At 37.0% G+C, this 21,487-nt stretch overlaps 5 protein-coding genes and 1 pseudogene across 10 annotated transcripts; 4 read left to right on the top strand and 2 right to left on the bottom strand.

Moving 5' to 3' along the window:
- Nucleotides 1–338: 338 nt before the first annotated feature.
- On the top strand, nt 339–5,439 carry LOC105171417 (Mo25 family protein). Of its 4 annotated transcripts, none has more exons than XM_011092533.3 (12): nt 339–659; nt 1,467–1,631; nt 1,731–1,849; nt 2,510–2,584; nt 2,716–2,845; nt 2,936–2,995; nt 3,208–3,273; nt 3,353–3,451; nt 4,074–4,118; nt 4,291–4,393; nt 4,540–4,628; nt 5,101–5,439. In XM_011092533.3, the coding sequence occupies exons 1-11, from the start codon at nt 537–539 to the stop codon at nt 4,626–4,628; spliced, it is 1,074 nt and encodes a 357-aa protein (XP_011090835.1). In that variant the 5' UTR covers nt 339–536; the 3' UTR covers nt 5,101–5,439. The 4 variants fall into 4 exon arrangements, with proteins under 4 accessions (XP_011090835.1, XP_011090834.1, XP_011090833.1 ...); XM_011092532.3 differs by having other exon boundaries at nt 340–659; nt 5,071–5,439; XM_011092531.3 differs by having other exon boundaries at nt 340–659; nt 5,066–5,439.
- Nucleotides 5,440–5,965: 526 nt separating this feature from the next.
- Nucleotides 5,966–7,877, top strand: LOC105171591 (BSD domain-containing protein). Its single transcript, XM_011092752.2, has one exon. The coding sequence runs from the start codon at nt 6,281–6,283 to the stop codon at nt 7,550–7,552; it is 1,272 nt and encodes a 423-aa protein (XP_011091054.2). The 5' UTR covers nt 5,966–6,280; the 3' UTR covers nt 7,553–7,877.
- A 1,646-nt stretch (nt 7,878–9,523) lies between these two features.
- On the bottom strand, nt 9,524–13,131 carry LOC105171416 (Bax inhibitor-1 family protein). The gene is made up of 4 exons (XM_011092530.3): nt 12,738–13,131; nt 10,287–10,400; nt 10,045–10,202; nt 9,524–9,938 (listed from the first exon to the last, which is right to left on the bottom strand). Exons 1-4 carry the CDS (start codon nt 13,012–13,014, stop codon nt 9,735–9,737), a joined length of 753 nt encoding a protein of 250 aa, XP_011090832.1. The 5' UTR covers nt 13,015–13,131; the 3' UTR covers nt 9,524–9,734.
- On the top strand, nt 11,157–11,737 carry LOC148786769 (LOB domain-containing protein 23 pseudogene; annotated as a pseudogene).
- Nucleotides 13,132–13,602: 471 nt separating the features above from the next.
- LOC105171415 (Tetratricopeptide repeat (TPR)-like superfamily protein) lies at nt 13,603–15,979 on the bottom strand. Its single transcript, XM_011092529.3, has 2 exons — nt 15,890–15,979; nt 13,603–15,707 (listed from the first exon to the last, which is right to left on the bottom strand). The coding sequence occupies exon 2, from the start codon at nt 15,676–15,678 to the stop codon at nt 13,756–13,758; it is 1,923 nt and encodes a 640-aa protein (XP_011090831.1). The 5' UTR covers nt 15,679–15,707; nt 15,890–15,979; the 3' UTR covers nt 13,603–13,755.
- Nucleotides 15,980–17,122: 1,143 nt separating this feature from the next.
- Nucleotides 17,123–21,487, top strand: LOC105171414 (protein FAR1-RELATED SEQUENCE 7). 3 transcript variants are annotated; one of them, XM_088885865.1, is made up of 3 exons: nt 17,123–17,474; nt 18,696–18,795; nt 18,913–21,487. In XM_088885865.1, exons 1-3 carry the CDS (start codon nt 17,466–17,468, stop codon nt 21,234–21,236), a joined length of 2,433 nt encoding a protein of 810 aa, XP_088741991.1. In that variant the 5' UTR covers nt 17,123–17,465; the 3' UTR covers nt 21,237–21,487. The 3 variants fall into 3 exon arrangements, with proteins under 3 accessions (XP_088741991.1, XP_011090830.1, XP_011090829.1); XM_011092528.3 differs by lacking the exon at nt 18,696–18,795 and having other exon boundaries at nt 18,929–21,487; XM_011092527.3 differs by lacking the exon at nt 18,696–18,795 and having other exon boundaries at nt 17,124–17,474.

Here is a 21,487-nt window from a genome sequence, read left to right as displayed (position 1 = left end):
ATCCTAAAAAAATACATTATCTGAATAATGTAATGATTGCATTATCTTAATCTTTGATTATGTGTAGTGCTATTAGCAATAAATTACTTAAAAATTTAAAAAATCTAAAAATAAGATAATGAAGATAGTAAACAACTTTTGAGTTGCCTTTAGAAAAATATATATTTTAATCCCATCTATTACAGAATTATTGTTATCAATTATTTATATTTTTTTTATAAAAAAATTAATAATGATTTATAAAAATATGGAAAAATAGAAAACAGTGTGCACCTCTGGAAAGAAAATAGAAATCGGTCTAAAGTCCGATTTTAGAATCAAGTGAAGACTAACATTGCGCTTTTTATGACAAAACACGAGAATTTCGCTTCAATCTCTCGGTCGATGAAAATCCCAAAATTGGGAACCGGATTTACCGAAAATCCTCAGGAACTCCCACTCTCAGACTACCAGAAATTGGAAGCCGATCACTGCAGTTCAAGCAAAAATTACCTCGATTACCAGGAAAATTTCGCAATCTTCACTGAAATACAAGAATGTCGTTCTCATTTTTCAAGCAATCGAGGCCTAAGACGCCGCAGGAATTGGCGAAAGCAGTCAAGGATAGTCTAACGGCGCTCGACTCCAAAACTGTAGCTGAAGTCAAAGCCCTGGAGAAGGTCAACTCTTTCTCTAGTATTGTTGAATTGTGAAGATTCCGTTAGACGGTAATAAATGTGATTACTTCTTGGTGTTTGGTGGAGTGTACGGTGTAGGGATTATGATATAATTAGTTCTTGTTCAATCAAATGCTGCTCTATCAAAAGCGATCAGGGACTTGATTCTGAGTTTAGACGAACTTTATTATATATAGTGTTGGCGATCACGACTCTTTGAAGTATTACTTGAGTTCAAACTCAAGCTTATTAGTTGCATGATCAGGATTTTTATTAAGGAATACTTTAGGAAACTAGTTAGACAGACTGGAACTTGTGATTGAGTTGTTATATTTTTGTTTTTGTTGGAGGCACTGTGATCACTGGAGTGCAATAGTTACAGGTCTTTTCAGTGGGGATGGATCAAGGAAAGCCTTTTTGATGTTTATGGGTTTACCTTGATGAATATTCTGGAGCATGCCATTAGATATAAGAGTCAGCATTTCATCTGCCAACCCCACTCGCAACTTGGTTGGTCAGGAGGAGAACTAGTATAAAATTTACTTTATTGCAAAAGAGTAACTGTGGCCTGAAATGAAAGAAAGAAACAACCAATAAGGTGACATATAATCTATTGTTGGTTGAAGCATATAATTTAGTTTATTTTGTTTATATGTGATGTTATGGATTTGTCTTGGTCGATAGAGTTCGTCTACTTAAGAAGGATTACATATAGAGGGCTAGCTGGCTGGCTACTGCTGTACTTGTCTCGTTGTCGTGTTGTATGATTTGCTGATATGTCATGTTGCTCACTTTTTCACTAAGCTACAGGCTTTAGAGGAAGTTGAGAAGAACATAGTGACAATGAGAACTATGTTGTCAGGAGACGGGGAAATTGAACCAAGTGCTGATCAAGTTGCACAATTGACGCTTGAAATCTGTAACGAAGATGTTATTTCTCTTCTCTTTCACAAACTACCCACACTGGGGTGGGAAGTAAGTAACTGTAAAAGTTTTAAGGCAAAAGTTGTAAATGCATGTAAATCTGTTCGTCATACATTGGTGCTCGACAATTATATGATATAATCCCTGCAGACTCGGAAAAATCTAGTCCACTGTTGGTCTATATTGCTGAAGCAAAAGGTTGATTCAGTATTTTGCTGTGCACAATACATGGAGAACCATCTAGAGTTGCTTGACTTCCTTGTCGTGTGGTAAGAGTATTCATATTCTGCAAGCCAGTTGTTCTGCTTGCCTTTTTTGGCCTTTTCATTTTCATGCATGCTGATCATGGTATTTATAACTTATTCTATATTTATGATCTTCGTGAAACACCCAAGCCCAAAGACTAAATTTAGCGTGCCAACACCCATATGCACACGCATAATGATACATATAGAGAGACAACTGCAGTAGTTGGCTCCTGGAAATTTCGCTACTTAAACAGGTGTATGGTGTATGAAGTCAAAGATTTGTTTTCTTGATCGTGAATGACAGCTACTAGAAGTTTAGCTAAATAAATGTACTTTTCTCAATCAGCATAGATTTCCTTTATTTATTATATGAATCATGTATAATTTATTTTTTATTACTACTGTGTTCTAATATTTCCCCTTTGTTTGTGTGTGCCAAAAATGAGTAAACACAGAAATAGGCAAAAATATTTACTCTACAAGAATATTTATAATTGTGGAGTATGCATGCTAAACTCAGGCGTTGACTTCAATATGTTTTATGCTGTTTCTGTTGCATTTGCTCTTGTGTTTCCTGTTTTAGCTCTTATATACTCATATTGTGTAGATATATTTTGGTTGTGCCTCGTTATGTCAAACCAATGTCAAATAATTGATATATACCTTCTGCTTGGCAAACAGCTACGATAACAAGGAAATTGCTCTGACTTGTGGACATATGCTGAGGGAGTGCATCAAATTACCAACTCTTGCAAAGTAAGAGATATGTTTTAATTGGCTCCTTCCATATCCTTCTAGAAGTTTACCTGTTTCTCTAACATGACGAGAAATGTTGCTGGGAATATGTTTGAGAGAAGAGCTGTAGTAGGCCTTTTTCTGTGTTGCAGCTTGTTGAAATTATATTATTCACGCTCAAATTTCAGATACATATTGGAGTCTCCCAGCTTTGGGTTATTCTTCAAATTTGTTGAGCTACCTAATTTTGATATTGCCTCCGATGCATTTTCTACATTTAAGGTTAGATCTCTTGTTTATTCTCCTATTACTTGATCATCATCTTAGACTAGCTTTGTGCTACTACTTATCATTTGGAAATAAATTTGCCAGGATCTGCTCACGAAACATGCAACTGCAGTTTCTGAATTCCTGACCACTCACTACAATGAGGTGCTGCCCAAACTGGTGTCAGTAATACACTTGACGTACTGGAAAGAAATTTATCATTAAGCTCTCATCTGAGCTGAAGAATCTTGTTTTACTTATATCATTTTTTTCCAATTAGAAGGATATGTATTGCAGCTTTTGAATATTCTGTCTTCTATTTTCATTTGGGTTCTGGAATTGTCTCTTATCTTACTCAATGATTTTTATTTTTCCAGTTTTTTGAGCAATATGAAAAGCTTTTGACATCTGCTAACTATGTTACTAGAAGGCAGTCATTGAAGGTTTGTCTTCTATTGGCTAGTGTGGCTGCTTCCTTTGTTCCTTGTATTATCTTAACAATTTATCTTCCATGAACTTTAGCTTCTCTCGGAGTTTCTTTTGGAATCACCAAATTCCAATATAATGAAACGCTACATCGCAGAGGTTCGCCACTTAAAAGTCATGATGACATTGTTGAAGGTACTGTTCAATACTTCCTTTTCCAGATCCTAGATGATTTTAGAAATTGTGATTATATGATCAAATGGCAAGGCTTATAGTTGCATGAAAGAAATTATGCTGTTCATTTTTCATCTTTACATACAATTTTGAGCAGCTTAAGAGCATGATAATAGGCCCTAGTGCTTCCACCACGTGTTTAAACCAACCTGCTTGTGTATATCTATTATGGGATTTGATTTTGTGAAATTAGTGTACGAGTACTGAGCATAATCCTAGTTTACTTTAATTCCATATTTGAGATATTTAAGGCCTTGGTGCCACTAGCTTTCATCCTTGATATGCTTTATAAAAGATTGGTTATTCAGGTGACTGTTACCTCAACTTCTGTTACTTGGAAATTTTACAGTTCTCACTTACATCCTTGTTAAGTATGTGGAATTTCTTATGTCAAACTTCTGTGAAGATGCCAAACACCCAAAGCTTCTGAAGAGTAGCATCATTCCACATTCTTTCAGATGAACTTGTTCATGCTCATGGATAAAATAATGAAATTTTCCAGCACAAATTGCTTTAAATGCAATCTGGAGATCTTGAGACGTTTTGGAGCGTAATTTTCTCTTATTGAGATCTTTTTGTACAGGATTCAAGCAAAAACATTCAAGTATCTGCATTCCATATTTTCAAGGTAATAAGACATTTATTCTCTCACTATTTGTGACAGTCCAGAATTATCCACCCTTCTGTCCTTTTACTGGTGTGAAATGGGTTAGTTCTATTCGTTTCAAGTTCTTGCATCTGGTTGTTCAGTTGGTTATTCTAGATGCAAATTTGGAGTAATTTTATTATATGACCTACAGGTTTTTGTGGCTAACCCGAACAAACCTCGAGATATAAAAGTTATCCTGGCGAAGAACAATGAAAAGCTTTTAGCACTGCTCCACAGCCTATCTGCTGGAAAAGGTAATGGGATTCCATTTACAACATTGTGCGACTCAAAATGCTGGTTAGAAATCAAGACAATCCATCGGGGCTTTAGTCAATAATTTCTTGGTGAAAAATATCCATTCTCATTAACAGTCATCTATATATTCTTTGGGATGTTGCAGGTGCTGAAGATGATCAATTTGAAGAGGAAAAGGAACTAATAATCAAGGAAATCGAGAGAGTATCTCGGCTTCCGAACCTTCAATCTTAGGTACAGTTTAATGTTGGAACTTTCATCATGTATCAATCTCCTATAACTTTGTCATCATGATCTCATCGTTTCAGAATCCATCTATGCTGATATAAAAAATATACTAATATAAAAAAGAAACACTCTCCACACCCACAAGCGGCGGTTAATGACGCCGCTGCACCAATTTTTTGTAAAGCCATAAGTGTCCTTCAACTAACAAGATAATTAACTTATTCAACTTTCAAATTTTACATTAATTGCTAAATTAGTTTTCTTTTCTTTCTTTCTTTGTTTTTCTTAAATGTAATGTATTGGTTTATATATTTTTATTTTTATTTATACTATATTTTAAAGTTTGAAAGATTGATTATCATATGCACCTACGCAGTAACGGCATGTTTCAATGGCTAGTGTATTAAAATTAGCATCTCCTTTTAAAGTGAATTATTCTGCAGTACAGGACACTCATAACCCTTTAAATCTTTATAAGAGCGCTCGTCGTGTGGAAGCAACAGGGGCACGGGACGGCTGGCCAAGAAGTGATGTTCCTATACCCTTCTTCTTACTTACAACATTTTTTTTTTCTTTTTACGGTTGGGGTTAAAGCCTTACCTGCAGTTAAGTGTGTTGTATCATAAGCTCTGCAAGATGGGTATATGATAATCCACTCTTGCTCTGCTGATTTATGTCCATATATCGTGTTTGCTTTTTATTTTTTTTTCCTCATTGTGGGTATGTAACATAATATAATCAAAGAGGCTTCAGAAGGCCAAATTTATTAAAGAAATTTGTGGGATTGTGCCTTCTCTCATGGTGCAATTTTTGTTGATATCTTTGCAACACTCCACTGTCAATATCTGTGCTTACTAGTTGACATTGCCCCTTAAGACTCATTTTAAAATCTTAATAATTTACTCTTTTAAAACATTTTACTAATTTTGTCAACTTGAAAATATGAATTTGACAAAAAAAATAGGAAAATCTCTATTCATTTTTTCTCTTGGCTACAAATTTGTCAACCTGAAAATATGAATTTGACAAAAAATACGAAAATTTTTATTCATTTTTTCTCTTGGCTACAAACTATGCAATACATTGATATATTAAGTTAACTAATATAAGTTTATTTTGATAATCTTTTTTTTGTTTTTTGGTTTATTTGCTAGAATTTGTAGGTGAAATTTGATTGGAGTAACAAATTTTGACAGAATAAAAAGTTCAGAAATGATTTTGTAATCAGTTGAAACTTAAAAGATGAATTTTAAAATTTTTCTATTGAATGCCTACTGTCTTAGGTGTGTCTTCACATGTATATTTATTATATACATACACGTTCAGTGTATCTATCACCGACTCCCATAATCATACTCAGAAAATTTACCCAAGTTAGAAACCCGAACCCTCCTCAAGAACTAAAATACATACATATCTACTCTGTATAACTCGTTCTTATGTTCATCCCAATTCTTGCAGATTAATCTCCTCAAACTCAAACTCAAACTAACCCCCGACCCCCCTCCCTCTCTACGGAGAGAGCGACACACACAACACCATCTACTGCGTGTATAGATATATACACACACTCGCAACCTATATCTATATTTATCACCACCATCTCATATTCAAGAATCTCCTGTACCTGCAAACCCTCCTTCAATTCAAACACCCTGATGGACTTCTTCAAATCAGTCTTCTCCGAACTTTCCCCGAACCCCAGCCCCGACCCCTCTCCCCCCTCCACCCCCACCCCCGCAAATCACGAAACTAACCCTCCTCCTACTTCCTCATGGGGGTTTGGATCGACCCTTTTCAGAACCATAGCCTCAAAATCTGAGTCTTTACTTGATAGCTACTACAAAGATCTCCAAGAATTCAGTTCCGGCTTGCAAAAGGAGACATTGGTCATACGCCAAGCCGCCGGCCGCGCAGTTCAAGACCTCCCCACTCGGCTTGAGTCTGGTGCCGCCATCGCTCAGGAGTCGCTTGAAGCCGTGGGGCAGGCCATCGACAACGTGGGCTCCACCGTCTCCGAAATAATCGGTAAAGATTTGAACTTTGCAGCGAATGATGGTTTCTCGAATTCTCATTTGGATGGGAATAGTGGTAATCGTGATAAAGATTTGAACTTTAGTGGAAATGCTAAGCCGTATAGTAGGATAGAGGCGTTGGTTCGGGGGTTACAGTGCAACATTAGGACTTATTGTGATGAAGTGGAGGAGAGTGATTACAATGAGTGGAAAATGGGGTTTAGAGTTGATGAGAAGAGGGAGGAGATTGAGCGGTTAATCAAAGAAAATGGCGCGATCAAGGAGATTTATGATGAGATTGTGCCAAAGAAAGTTGATGAGGAGACATTCTGGTGTAGGTACTTTTATAAGGTAGATAAGGTGGTTAAAGCGGAGGAGGCTAGAGCAAGGATTGTGAGAAGAGCAATTTCTGCAGAGGAAGAGGAGGAGTTGAGTTGGGATGTTGATGATGATGATAATGATAATGATGAAGAAAATGAATGGAAGTCAAAAAATGACATGAAGAAGGATGTTGAGGAGAAAGGAAAGGGAGTGGAAAATTCACAGATTGAAAGTGGGGGGAAGGAAGGGGAAAGGGATGATGAGGATGCTGGTGTGTCAGGGACAAAGAGTGTTGATCTGATAGATGAGGAGAATTTAGAGGAGAGATTAACATGCAATGAGAAAGAGGGTTCAGAAGGAAAGTTAGGCAGTGATATTTCGGTTATTTCAAGCCAACGGTCATCACATGCAGAGGATGACCTTGGATGGGATGAGATTGAAGATATCGGGAGTGGTGATGAGAGCAAATTAGGTGAGCATAGGTCCCCTAGTCCCAGTAATGGAGTTGATTTGCGGAAGCGGTTGAGTGCTGCAGAGGAGGATGAAGAGCTGACATGGGATATTGAGGATGATGTTGAGCCTGTTAAGTCATGATCTTGATTATACCAAGTTTTTTAAGTTCCATCCATCAACCTGCAAATGTTAATAGCATGATGCCGTGATCTTTCCGGTTATTATCTTCTTTCTGAGTCTGTTCTTACACAATGTATATTGGTTTTCTATTTTAGTGCAACAATTGAAATAATTAGATCATGTCACCTTTGAGCTCTATTTCTTTTATCGATGTCACTTGATTCAGCTGAACTACTAGACAAAGGCATGCTGAATCTTTCAACTAAATATGATTACTATATGTGTGGCTCTTACAGAATGATTTTGCTGAGTTTGAATCTTTATACAATAACCATATCTTTGCTCTTCTTGTATTGTGGTGATGCAGTGTATGATTAAGCAATTCCATGTGCTTAATTTCTTTTATGTTCTTATTGTATTCCAAGTGGTTTGTCTAATAATTAGTAAAAGAATTGTTTCGCCTCTTACCATGTCCTTCCTTTGAAGAAAAGAACTGTTTCTTCTTATTCTTCTACCTATGATCGCATCTTCTGCATTTAGTTGATACTTCGCTGCTTGTACAGCTATGTAACCTGTGCGACGACTTGTAAAGATGCAGTTTCTGTCTGTGGACTTCAAGGCCACAAGTGCTTTGCCCATTGTTCTCCTGATTCTTCCTGCCTGTAACAATTCACTTTATAGGAATAACATGTGTTTGAATAAAAAAATAAAGGTATAAAACATAGACAAGACGCGCCCTGCAATATCACCTGGATTACAAAACTCCCTGGCGGTAAGAATCTCCAAAGTCAAAATTTCGATGAACTGAGCACTGTTTGTGGCATGTCTAACTTCAACATGACTTGATGACAATCTGCTGCTAGTGATAATTTATTCAGTGTGCTGGAAGTATTAGCCTGGGAGACCTTATACAGGGAATTACACTTCTCATCTATTTTTAACTGTAAAAAGAATTACTTTTGAATTTCCAAATTTCTCCCATTCAAACTTTGGTGATTATGCTCTCTGGGTCTAATTTCAATAACTATCGCACTCAAAATTCACACTACATGTAGATGTAAGGTGCATTTGAAACGTAACCAAAGTCGTGTTCTTGCAACTCGAGCTAAGTAGGGTTTTGCAGTTAAGCTTGAGTGCAACTGAAGAGCGTGAGTACATGCCCATCTCCATGGATGCTGTAAGAAGTTCTTCAAATCCTAAATTTTGGTAGTAACTGGTAGAAGCTGTAGAAAAAAGGAGTTTATCATGTATCAGAGAGTTGTTATGAGTTCAATAGCACCAATGATCTCAGCTGAAGCTTAAGTATCACCAACAAAGGCCTACTTATGAAGGCAAATTGTACTCCTTTTGGTTTCAAGTTTCTTATCAACACAATTTCACACTCGACGCGTTCCTAATTTTTCAATTACTTGCCTTGTTCCATCATTGTGTGCTTGTAGAAAGGAAGTTGACGAACACAATCCCCTGATTGTAGAAAGGAAGTGTTCAATGAGAGGGACATGATCCCCTGCTAGCATCACGGTCTCTTCTTCTATCTTGAATTCATCAGTTCTCATTCGTGCACAATTGTTTGCTTTGCTTTCCGTTGCAATGTTGCGGGGAAACCACTTTTCTCCTTTTAACACAGTAGTTTCCTTAGTTGCGCTCGCAAAGTGATGTACGTGGTGTAAATACCAACGATTTTGTTTTTAAAAGATGATAACAAAACAAAACAGAGCAATAACAAGCACCATGTGAAGTCATGAACTACTTCAGCTTCGAGTAATACCCATGAATTAACCTTTCATGACTGCAATACAAGGAATAACTCAATAAAGGCTTCTGTGGAAAACTCAACTTTGCTTCATAAAATTTCTGAGGAACAACTCTCTGAGCTCAGATCTGCAGAACAGCTGAGGTGGTGTGACAGATAGTTAACAACGAAACATTAGACAAAGTTTCTTATCAACACTTCACTAAAATTGTATTGCAGATAGGTTAAATAGAAATGGATTACACCAAATTGTAAGCTCCTTATTTATGTAAATCAACTCACACAAGCTCATGGTTACACTTTGTTTGAGTGTGTTGTAGCAACCACACATTCACAAGTGTAGAGAGACATACAACTTCCACACAGTTATCTCTATACTTGCCAAAAGAGACAGCAGCATTCTATGATTATCTAAAACAAATATGTCTTATGCAGTAACCACATAATAGTCTAGTTGTCCTGTTTCAGCATGCGCAGAATGGTAAGGAACAGGTTGAGAACATCCAGATAAAGGGTGACAGAAGCCCAGATATACTCATCATATGAGAAACGCTTAATCAGGTTGTCAGTATCATAAACAATGTATCCTGAGAAAATTATGGCACCGATTGCACCGTAGATGGCAACAGAGGTAGGTCCTAGTGGGCAGAACACCTGCATCACCAATGCAAGATATGGTTTACCAGATAATACTGATGCTGATGCATGTCTTCAACATTAGAACCACAGCAAGGGAAATGAATGCGGAGAGAGGACATACCTGAATAAAACTGGTCAGAACCAAGATAAATAGGCTAGTAAACAAGATTGGTCCCAGAAAGCTGAAGTCTTTGCCCTTCTTAGCAGCCCAGAAAGTGTACCCAGTCAGAGCCGAAACTACGGCTGATGTCAAGATTAAGGCTTCAAGCACAATTCTTCCTGCAACGAGCAATAATGGAGAAAGCAGGATAAGCAATTAATACTCCCTAGCATCCATCTTAAAATTTATCAGGAGCTACTAACCTTCAGTATTGGCACAGGTCATGCCAACCGTCAGACTCAGAGAAACAGTAAAGAGCCCAAGGAAAACGAAGTTCAACGGGTGTTTTTGTTGATAAACATGCAAGGGCCACAACACTAAAAAGATACAGATTCATCAGTGACAATGTGTAAAAAGTTGCAAGACTAAAACCATAAACATACAAAATGGGTTACGACAATGTAGTGAAATTGAAATTGATACAATGTGATCTCTCATGCTTCAAAACAAATTATACTCGTTATCTTATGAAAAGCTGATAGTATTCTAGAATATTAGAAGCAGCAGACAGAACCCAAAAGATCTTCAACATTGTGCAAACCTGACTTATTTTTTGCTTATTTTCTGAGTTTCTGCCATCAACCTCACCGCCCAGTGAAAGAGGAGAGAGGAGAGAGGAGAGAGGCCGGGTGGGGGTGGATGCCGGGAGGGAACCAAAAATCTGAACCCAAAACCCCCAACCCGGATTCACATTCCGGATTCATATCACAAATTCATATCATAAACTTAAAGATAAAACCAAAAGCACATCCATTTTGTTGGCAAAGGAAAGTGAGAAGTTTATGAGCTAAATCACATCCTCTCCAATCATTTTTCACTTTCCAAATTAATACTAATTGCAGTTTCAATACTACATATTTGCATGATTGGCACAATTTACCAAACTTTTCCCTCATTCTCAGTATGGCAAATTTCAAATTTAGCGGCAGCTTTCCTTGTAATTACTGGATTTTGAATTTCTTAGCCGTTAGAAGATTTTATACAAATACTGACCTGAAGTGAATTCAGAAGAATCTCCCATTAGATTAATATTTAGGACATAGATTCTAAGAACTTGTTGTAAGAAGATTTTGATATATTAATATTGAATGAATTCCGGGCGTTGCGCAGCATGCAAGCATTTGAGGAGGAGATGCCCTTCAGACTGCGTTTTTTCTCCTTACTTCCCTGCCAATAATCCTCGAAGATTTGCTTATGTTCACAAAATCTATGGGGCTAGCAATGTTGGAAAGATACTCAAGGTAATTCTAACCTATGTTTCATACATAAATTACTACTACCCATTATGATCAAGAAAGTCTTTAGCTCTGGCAATTTTGCCCCGGTTTGAATTTGGTTGGTTTGGCAAAAATAGGATTTGCCGGTGAACCGTCGAGCCGTAGCAGCTGATTCTTTGTACTACGAGGCTTATTGCAGAATAAAGGATCCCGTCTATGGTTGTGTTGGGTTGATTACTATTTTGCATCAACAGATATATAATGCACAATGCCAACTAGCTAGAATTCAAGCGGAGATTGCTGCTCTTGGTACTCAGTCACAGAGTGAAGTCCAGCAGTATCAACAAGTTGAAAATGGCGGTCCCAGTTTTTTGCCAGACCAAAATGGTGTTCCCAATTCTACCTCATATTATGATCTTTCCACTTGGTTTGATTAGGATTTCTCATTTGTTTTTAGGTTTATTCTTTTGATTTATTCTTTACATTGTTTATTGGCCTGACTTCTTGGAAGAGATTTAATTTCGTTCCCATGAGAAGAATTGTTTATTTCAGATTGTGTAGATATGAAAGAAATTGGAAATGCTCAAAATGTTGTTTTGTAATAGAACATTACTTTGTTTTGCTATTTCTATCATACTACTATGTTTGATTATGTAATCAAACATTCAACTAATAGTAGCTTAACAGTGTCAATCCAGCACTTGGTCACACAAAGCATTACATGGTACTATTGTGGGGTGGGCGGTGAGGTTGATGGCAGAAACTCAGAAAATAAGCAAACATACATACAGAAAAAGATATCTGTAACATCTAAAATAGAAAATCATAATTAACCAATGAATTTCGATTCGAGAAGTACCTGACTTAAAATATATATATTTTATTGAAACCCATTAGGGTCAAGGACCTCTTTCCAAATTTAATTGGAAGCATTAAGTAAACGATTGGTCTAGGGGAATCATGATGTGGTAGTAAAAAGACAACCATCTTCTCCATTAACAATGACAATCCATTCCACCATTATACCGATCCTTAAATATTTCACAACAAACAACCATCATATATACATATACATATATATAACATAGGCACATCTACAAGCATGATATTTAGATAATATTATCTATGTATTTACTAGTACTTATCAACACAGATCTGCAAATTATTTATATATTTATGCACGAACAAAATCCCACGAGGAAGAAATTTGAAAAAATATGGTGAAAGCTTGATGAACATGTCCTTGAAGGTGTAATTATAAAGACTAACAAGATACCTAGAATTGTCCCCACAAAACTTCTCCATTCACGATCACAAACAATTCAGTAAAACACAGTTACCATTTATCAGATAAATGCACCAGTTAGATAACCGTATCAAACATCTCATATAACGCAGATCAAAGTTAATCTAATCAATTACGAAGAGTAAGCTCACATATGAAGGGGGTAAAGACGAGGAAAAGCAGTAAGCCGGGACTTGAACGCAGGAGATCGTTGACCGGAGCGTACAGAACAGTGACGGCGGAGACCGCGGTGGTGACGAGGATCTGCGCCGACAATATTCCGTAAACTTTCCTTATGAATCCCCACCGCAGCTGATTCTCGCCGTGCCCGATTCCGGGGTACAGCATATCTCCCGATTCTATATCAAATTCTCCGCCTTTCATCTCGGCCGCGCCGCCGCCGCTACTTACGCTAGTATAGTTGAACATCTTTCCAGATCTTGGTTGCGACGACGATTGCCTTTTACGTGCTCCTCTGCTTCTCTCTCTACAATTTCTTTTGCTTTCTCTCTCTACAAACTTTGAAGAGGTCGAAATCGAATGTACGTATACTTGAGTCTCGGTCGTCGGGTGGTTGACGTTAACGCGGTACCCACAGGATGATATCTGGGTCGGGTCCGGGTCTAGATCCGAGTGGGTATAGATATTCATATTATTGAATTAGTAAATTGTTTTACTTTTCTGCTCTATTTAGAGAGAAAATGTTAAAATATTCTTTCAATCTTTGTGCTATTTTTATTTTTATAATTTTCCTTATTTTCTGAGAAAAATTAATTTAATTAATATTAAAATCTCATAGATAAATTTGAGAGCATAATTTGAAATCCCGGAATAAACAAGTATATGTATAATGGATATTTATCTCATTTAATACAAATTTATTTTAATATAAATTTTTAGATTGAATCAATATATTACTTAATTTGTTCATATAAATATAGCAATGTAATTACCGTTTATGTAAAAAAGAAATAAAAGCATTTTCACTCACCAAGTCCTCGTCCCATGTAAGCAGTCTGTCGCCAACTTATCAGCAACTCTAAATTTCCCTCAATCTTTGTCTACAGAACGATAATCTCTAAGAAAATAAACTGAAAAATACATTTTCCTATCAATTTCGTCGTAATCTTTTGATACAAGTCCTGAGAGAAGCTAAAAACTTGAAGAAGTTCATCTTCTTTCAAGAATTTCGCCTAACAATGTGTTCGTGTGATGGGAATTATTTCTGCAAAGCTTATCCACCAACGAATGGCAACTACTTTGCTTGAGAACAATGCCCATCTTCAGTGTATAGCCTAGAACAAACAACGCATCATCGGACCTATCAGCTAAAGAGAGACGTTCAACGAGTCGTTCAAGAGTTGTCTTCTTTGGTCTGACCCCATTATTGATCATACACCCCAACCATTCCAACGCTTCTGCAAACCGTTCTTGTTTGCTCAGCTCAGATATGATTGGATCCAAAGAATGAAATGCTGGTTCCAAGCCGTTATTCTGCATGTCTAACCACAATGTTTCTGCTTCCTTCACTTGTCCAGCTTCACAGAGTTTTTTAATCAATGTGGTAAGTGTGGCAGTTGATGGCAGAAAACCCTGCTTTCTAAGTTCAATAAAGAAGTGCAAAGCCTCTGTTATTTTCCCTTGACAACAAAAGCCTTTAATCAGAGAGTTATATGTAATGGAATCTCGGACAACATCCTTCTCGTTCATCTCTTCAAACAATGCTTGGGCTTCTTCTACTTTCTCGTTCAAGCATAGGCCATTTATCATGGTGTTATAACTCACAGTAGTCTCTCCATAACCTCTGTCGACCATCTCTTTGTGAAGCTTCTCAGCTTCATCAAAATGGCCACTCCTCCATAACCCATCAATAAAAGCATTGTATGTGTATTCATTTGGAATTATTCCATTCTGAATCATCTCAAACCACAGTTTTCGCGCATTTCCTAGGTCCTTGTTTCTGCAAAGACCATGAATCATGGTAGTGTACATGACCCTATCCGGAAAATAACCTCTATTCTTCAATTCATCAAAGATACGTAAACCTTCATTACTCATTCTTCCTTTGCATAATCTATAAATGATCTCCTGATATGTGTAGATATCTGGAGGACAATTCTTTGCAATCATATTGTGAAGAACAGCCGAAACTGTTCCAAAATTACCATTCTTGCAAAGTGCTGATATCAACTTATTGAAAACGATATTATCTGGAACATGCCCAGCCTCCAAAACCTGTTGAAGAAGCTCATAGCCTTTCGCAACATTGTTCTCCAAACAAAATGCTTGAATCAAGTGTCCTATGGTACCCACATCTGTTACAACACCACACTCCGTCATTTCCCCATACAATCTCCAAACAACATCAACTCTACTGGTTCTGACACAATGTGACAAAGCCAAGTTCCACGTCTCCAAGGATGCACAATAACCGATCATTTTCAACCGCTCAAACACACCAACCGCTTCATCAATCAGCCCATTTTCGCAGAGGCACCTAACATACAACTCTAGGTACCGTGGTTCCGGCTCAAACTTTGTATCATGAAGAAAACTCTTTGCAGCATACGCAGCTTTCGCCTCTACAAGCCTACTAAACATCAAATTACATAAATCTGGGTCAAATGATACACCACTCAGGGACCTAAGCCAGAGATAAAACCTGAGGGACAGGAGAACATTACTCTCTTGTTGTTTCAGGACCGCTTTGTAAACAGCAGGGTCCGCGAAATTCACAGTCGGAAAATCACTTAAAAGCGTCTGTTCCCATCGGGGCCGGGAAAGAATAAATTTGGATACCTCCTTTGCAATCTCACTAACAGTAGAGATTTGATTTTGAGCAAACTTTTCATCTGGTTTTTGAGGGTTTTGCATCAACTCTTCAGAAAGTCTACTGGTCTCATTGAGAGGAAATATTCGATTTTGAGCAAAAATTTCATCTGGTTTTTGGGGTTGTTGCGCTAATTCTTCAGAGTTTCCATTAAATTGATCAAGACTGAGGTTTCGGTTTCGGATTTGAGGAGTGATGGCTCGGAGAGATTTAGGGTTCTGGCGGAGGCACAAATTTGAGAAAAATGATGGAATCCTGGCCATGCCAACTTCCGCGTCTACTGACTCTTCATCTACTCAAAAAATGAGAGCTCAGAAAATGCAAACAGATTTTCTGGATTGAAAAATGCGAAGAACAATTCACTCTGGATATAAAATTCAACTGGAAAATATAACATTTCTCTAGCACAAATCGGAACTATTCCTCTGTCTTTACATCAATGAAAAAAGAGGAGGAATTCGGAGAAAAACTTACATTACATGTGAGTGTAGCTGTGGAGATTGAAGGATTGAAACAGATTTTCCAAGAACAATGCAGTATGTTTGATTTATGCAACTATGAACACGGGTGGGGGCTCAGTCCCCTCATATTAACAATTTGGCCCTTCAACTACGAATTATTCATTAGTTGACCCATATCTTTTAATTATTATGATTGAACACCATTTTGTTGGGTTAGTCGTCTTCTTATTAGTCATCAAATACTTTGATAGTGTTTGGATTCAAGAATTCGGTAATTTAACTTGTTAATTTTTTTTTTAAAGTGAAAGTAATCAATTATTATTTATTAAATAAATTATCAATATTAATTATTTATATCAAACACCGACAACTATAACAATAATATATTAGTCATCAACATCAAATAACTATATCTAATCAATAACAACTATTAAAGTAAAACGGTACTTACAATAAAAATATAACAACATCTCCATACGTTGGTGGAGTTCAAATTCATGAAACCTAAATTTTCGCATGTTAAAACATATTATTAAACATTCAAATGTCATCTTAGTTTTATATCTAAATAGAAAAAAAAATCTCTCTATAATAATAATAAAAAAAACATCAATTTTGGACAATACTTTATTTTACATGAAACGAATTAAATAGTAAGCTTCAATAAACATTAAAATATCAGCAACAAAATATATTAAAGATCAAAGATATTAATTGTATTAAATTAATATAAATAAAAGAAAACGCTGTTCATTTTTTAAATGAATTCCTTTTGCCTATATATATATATATATATTTGAAATGAAAATATGGCAAAATAATTACTCCTTTCATAATTAATTTTTGAATTAATTATTTTATTAAAAGGAATAATTACTTCACTTTGTTTTATGTTCATATATACAAAAGAAACAAAAATTAAATAATCCAATTTTCCTTTAAATATAATTAGAAAAAAAGAATTTAAAATGAACATATCCGCATTAATGTTGTAATGACAAATTTACTCTAATCCCTGTCCTAAAATATTTATTATTTTTAATTTCGGACATGATTTAATTACACCTTCACATTTATTTCACCTATATAATCATATATCATTATTAATGTTCATTAATTTCAAATCAAGGACAAGAAAGGTCAACTGTGGTGATGGTCCCACCTCGCAGAGATCGTACGCCAACCACGAGACGACACACCAGAATTTCCCTACACCTCCGTAACAGCGTATAGAAACTGTCCCCACTCTATACCACCGTCAAAAAGCGTACCGTTACTGAATCCACCTCAGCTCCACCCTCCTCTCAGCCGAGACAGCGACTGAGAAACAAACAAGAAAAATATCAGAGAAAATTGGATGAAATACATAATTAATGGTCTCAAGTTTCTATTTCGATCCATTTTATCCTTCGGATGATTGAATCTTTTTGTGATTTCTTTCAGTTTGAAGCTGTCATTTTTGCGTGTATCTTCAACCAGTTGATTGGTTTTACAATGCGAGCTAGTTTTGGTTGAGTTACTGGAATTTTACGTGATTCGGCGGTGGTATAAGCCCTAATTTTGGGAATTATTGGTCAGCTTCAGCGGATATGCGAAAGGTAAAAACCCTAGTTTATTTTCTTATATTTTTCCTTCCCCGCTCTCCATTATTTTTTGTTTTGTTTATGGTGATGTTTTTGTGTTTACTGCGCTTGTCTTTGGTTCTTGTGCTTTGGGTTTTTTGCTTTTGTGGTTTGTTTTCTGAATTGGACTTAGTTTTTTGTTGATTAGATGAAATTTGTTTGTTTAAGCTGGAAACTGGATTTGCTTCTGTTGTTTGAGTTGGGAACTGAAAATATTAGGATGTTATTTGATTCTCTTTATTCTGTTGAAATTGCATGTGTTAGTTCTTTTTTCCCTTTTCATTGAATTATTATCTGGAGATGGGTCAGAGCTAATTGTATATGATAAGTGGATGTTGTTTGTTTAAATTTTATATTAAGTGTTCCTTTTTGTTCGATAGCTTTTTAGTCTCTGTGTTCCTGCCTGTTGCTTGTGGATTTGCTTCCAATCTTGTGTTCATTAGTAATGTGACAATGGATAGCGAGGAATGCGGGTGATTGCTGGTTGGCTGATGCTAACTTAGTTAGTTGATGGCTCACCAATGTCACTGATATTCATGAAAGTCTTTAGTCTGTAAGAAAGAGAATGTAAATGGTAGCTTTGCAATGTAATTAATGTTGAAAGTTACGGAAAATGCGGTCTGTTATATAGGGCCATGAGTGCACATGCAGTTGGGGTTTTGGGAGTGAGTGGGATTTACTCAGGGTTTGTCTTCATTGCTGATGACTTGTGACGTCAATTTCTGTGTTCCTACTTTTCTATACATGTAAGATTATCTCTTGAGCAGTTTATGATCTGATACAAGTGAGTCTACTAATGTAGACGCTTGCACTTTCTATTGCTGTTGAAACAGCTCTGGACAAAAACTGGAAAAATGTTGAAGTTATTGATAACTTACACGATTTACAAACTGGATCACGAACAGAACTGTATTTATTAGACATGCAAATTATAGAGATGCTGTTTTGTATGGCTGTGAATATTCCGCTACTAATGCAATAAGATATATTCTTTAGCTTTTATCTTTTCAGAATTGTTGTCTTCTTGCTATAAATACATTTAACTTACTTTTCTACTGACCTTAGACTTGATGATATACACTTGCTTGCTTGTTCAACATTGCTCTGTATTCATATAATTTTATAAGTTAGCTACCAAGATGCAACTCCTGTCCACAATTACCATAAGATATTTGCTAAAAAGTTAACTGCTTGCAGGCTGTGTTTATTCTATGGTGTCTACATTCATGTGCTCACTCAACATTTTTCAAGCCCTCAGTTATACTTGCTTCTGTGCACTTTAGCTGCTGTTCAAATCGTATGTGTTTCTAAGCAAACATAGAACACACATTAAGTTTTTTGCCTAAGTATTATGTTCAGTATAAACTACCATCTCTACATGCTCTCGTAATATCTTATGTTCTGATGAATGCAGCTACTGATATGAATAGGGAAGAGTTGGGAAATATCATGACTGTGAGGACAAAACCGGCAGCTCTACTTGTTGCACAAAGCAATGGCCATAGGGATGATGAAGGAGAATCTAAGATGGAACCGCAGGTAGGATTAGAGTTTGATTCAGCTGAAGAAGCACAGGAGTTCTACAGTTGCTATGCAACTCAGGTGGGGTTCAAAATCAGGATCGGGCAGCTATATAGATCAAGAGTTGATGGCTCTGTAATTTCCCGGAGATTTGTTTGTTCGAAGGAGGGATTTCAAACAAACTCAAGAACTGGTTGTCCTGCTTTTATAAGAGTGCAGAAAGTGGATTCTGGGAAGTGGGTGTTGGCCAATATAAAAAAGGAACATAATCATGAATTTGAAGCCTCTGGAGAAATTTGTCCACCTCGAATACAGAGGAAAAGTTTTCCAACTCCACGATCATCAGTAGGTGGGGCTAGTCGGACAGGAATCAGATCGCATGAAGATGATAGTCCATCTGATATAGTTGATATTAAACGTCTCAAAAAGGAAGAGATGGATGCAGCTGGTGGACCCGTAGGCGAACCGTATAAAGGTCTTGAATTTAATTCTGCGAATGACGCATACAAATTCTACTACACATATGCAGCTAATATAGGGTTCAGAATTAGGATAGGCCAGTTATTCCGCTCAAAACATGACGGGTCAATTACATCTCGAAGATTTGTATGCTCCAAGGAAGGGCATCAGCACCCTTCTAGAGTTGGTTGTGGAGCATACATGAGAATACAGAGACAAGAATCAGGAAGGTGGGTAGTTGATCGTCTTCAGAAAGAACACAATCATGAATTTGAGACTCCGACAGATCCTAGCAGATTAGTTAGTGTTGCATCAAAGGGGTATAATAGAGAGGAAGGAAGCAGTGTGTTGGAAAACTTGGATTTAGTTGAAACAAACGGAGGCCTCAGCCTTGTTAAACGAGTTAGAGAAAGTAACATAGGAAGTGATTGGTACAATGTGCTACTTGATTATTTTCAATCCCGGCAAGCTGAAGATACAGGGTTCTTTTATGCAGTTGAAATGCGTGAGGGTAAAGGCATGAACATTTTCTGGGCTGATGCGCGGTCTAGATTTTCATGTTCTCAGTTTGGAGATGCCATCGTGTTTGATACAACGTACAGGAGAGGTAGTTACTGTCTGCCATTTGCTTCATTTGTTGGTGTCAATCATCACAGGCAACCTGTACTTCTTGGTTGTGCTGTAATCGCTGAGGAATCTGAAGAGTCATTTACTTGGATCTTTCAGGCTTGGGCTAGGTCAATGTCAGGGTGCCGCCCTGTGTCTATAATAGCTGATCAGGACCGGCCCATTCAGCAATCAATTGCACAAGTTTTTCCTGGGACGCATCATCGATTTTCTGCCTGGCAAATTCTTGCTAAGGAGCAGGAGAACTTAGGTGCATTACTTTCCATGGATACCGAGTTCAAATTTGAGTATGAAACATGCATTTTCCAGAGTCAAACGGCTAGTGAGTTTGATTCTGCTTGGAATATGCTTATGAACAAATACAATCTGAGAGAGAACACATGGTTTAAAGAGATGTATAGGATGCGTAAAAGCTGGGTTCCGTTGCACATTAAAGGAACATTCTTTGCTGGAATCCCGGTGGATGGGAGCTTGAAGTCATATTTTGGTACTCTTTTGAGTGCCCAAACACCTCTAAATGAATTCATTGTCCGCTATGAGAAAGCTCTGGAACAGCGCCGTGAAGAGGAAAGGAAGGAGGACTTCAACTCGTTTAATTTGCAGGCAGTTCTGCACACAAAGGATCCCATCGAAGAACAATGTAGAAGGCTCTACACAATTACAATGTTCAAAGTGTTTCAGAAGGAGCTTTTGGAATGCTATAGTTATGTTGGAATAAAGATCAATGTTGAAGGGGCCATAAGTAGATATCTGGTGCAAAAATGTGGAAACGGGGACGAGAGAAATACTGTTGCTTTTAATGCATCAACTCTGAATATCAGTTGTAGTTGTAAGATGTTTGAGTTCGAAGGTGTCCTTTGCAGGCATGCGTTGAAGGTGTTCCAAATAATGAACATAAGGGAACTTCCATCTCGCTATATCTTGCACCGGTGGAGCAAAAATGCAAAATATGGAATTCTGCGAGATGCTGATTCAGGAGGTGGTTCGCAAGATTTTAAAGCCTTGATGATGTGGAGTTTAAGAGAAGAAGCCCGTAACTATATCGAGGCTGGAGCAGCATCCTTGGAACGATACAAGCTTGCCTTTGAGATCATGCAGGAGGGTAGAAGGAATCTCTGTTGGCAAAATTAGAGAATATCTCATAAACTTAGTTTAGAGATATCCTTCTAGCTTTTCATCTTGGTTCAAGATCAGCCCTAGTTCTGAACTTAGAACATTGTAACTCCTACTGTGGCTAGTTTTGCCCAGTTTTAGCCATGTAATTAAATAGAATCCTCTTTTCCTTTTGTCTGTAAAACTTTATATTAGAGCTGGGTCTTGCGCCCTTGCCTCTAATTCTAGTTGTTATCTAATGTTATATATCCATCAATGTTTTAGTAAAA

This window comes from Sesamum indicum, linkage group LG10, assembly GCF_026168435.1.
Source record: "Sesamum indicum cultivar Baizhima isolate 11 linkage group LG10, ASM2616843v1, whole genome shotgun sequence".
NCBI classification, from domain to species: Eukaryota; Viridiplantae; Streptophyta; class Magnoliopsida; order Lamiales; family Pedaliaceae; genus Sesamum; species Sesamum indicum.
Note: the sequence above shows the minus strand (reverse complement) of the source record. Positions and strands in the feature narration are given on the sequence as shown.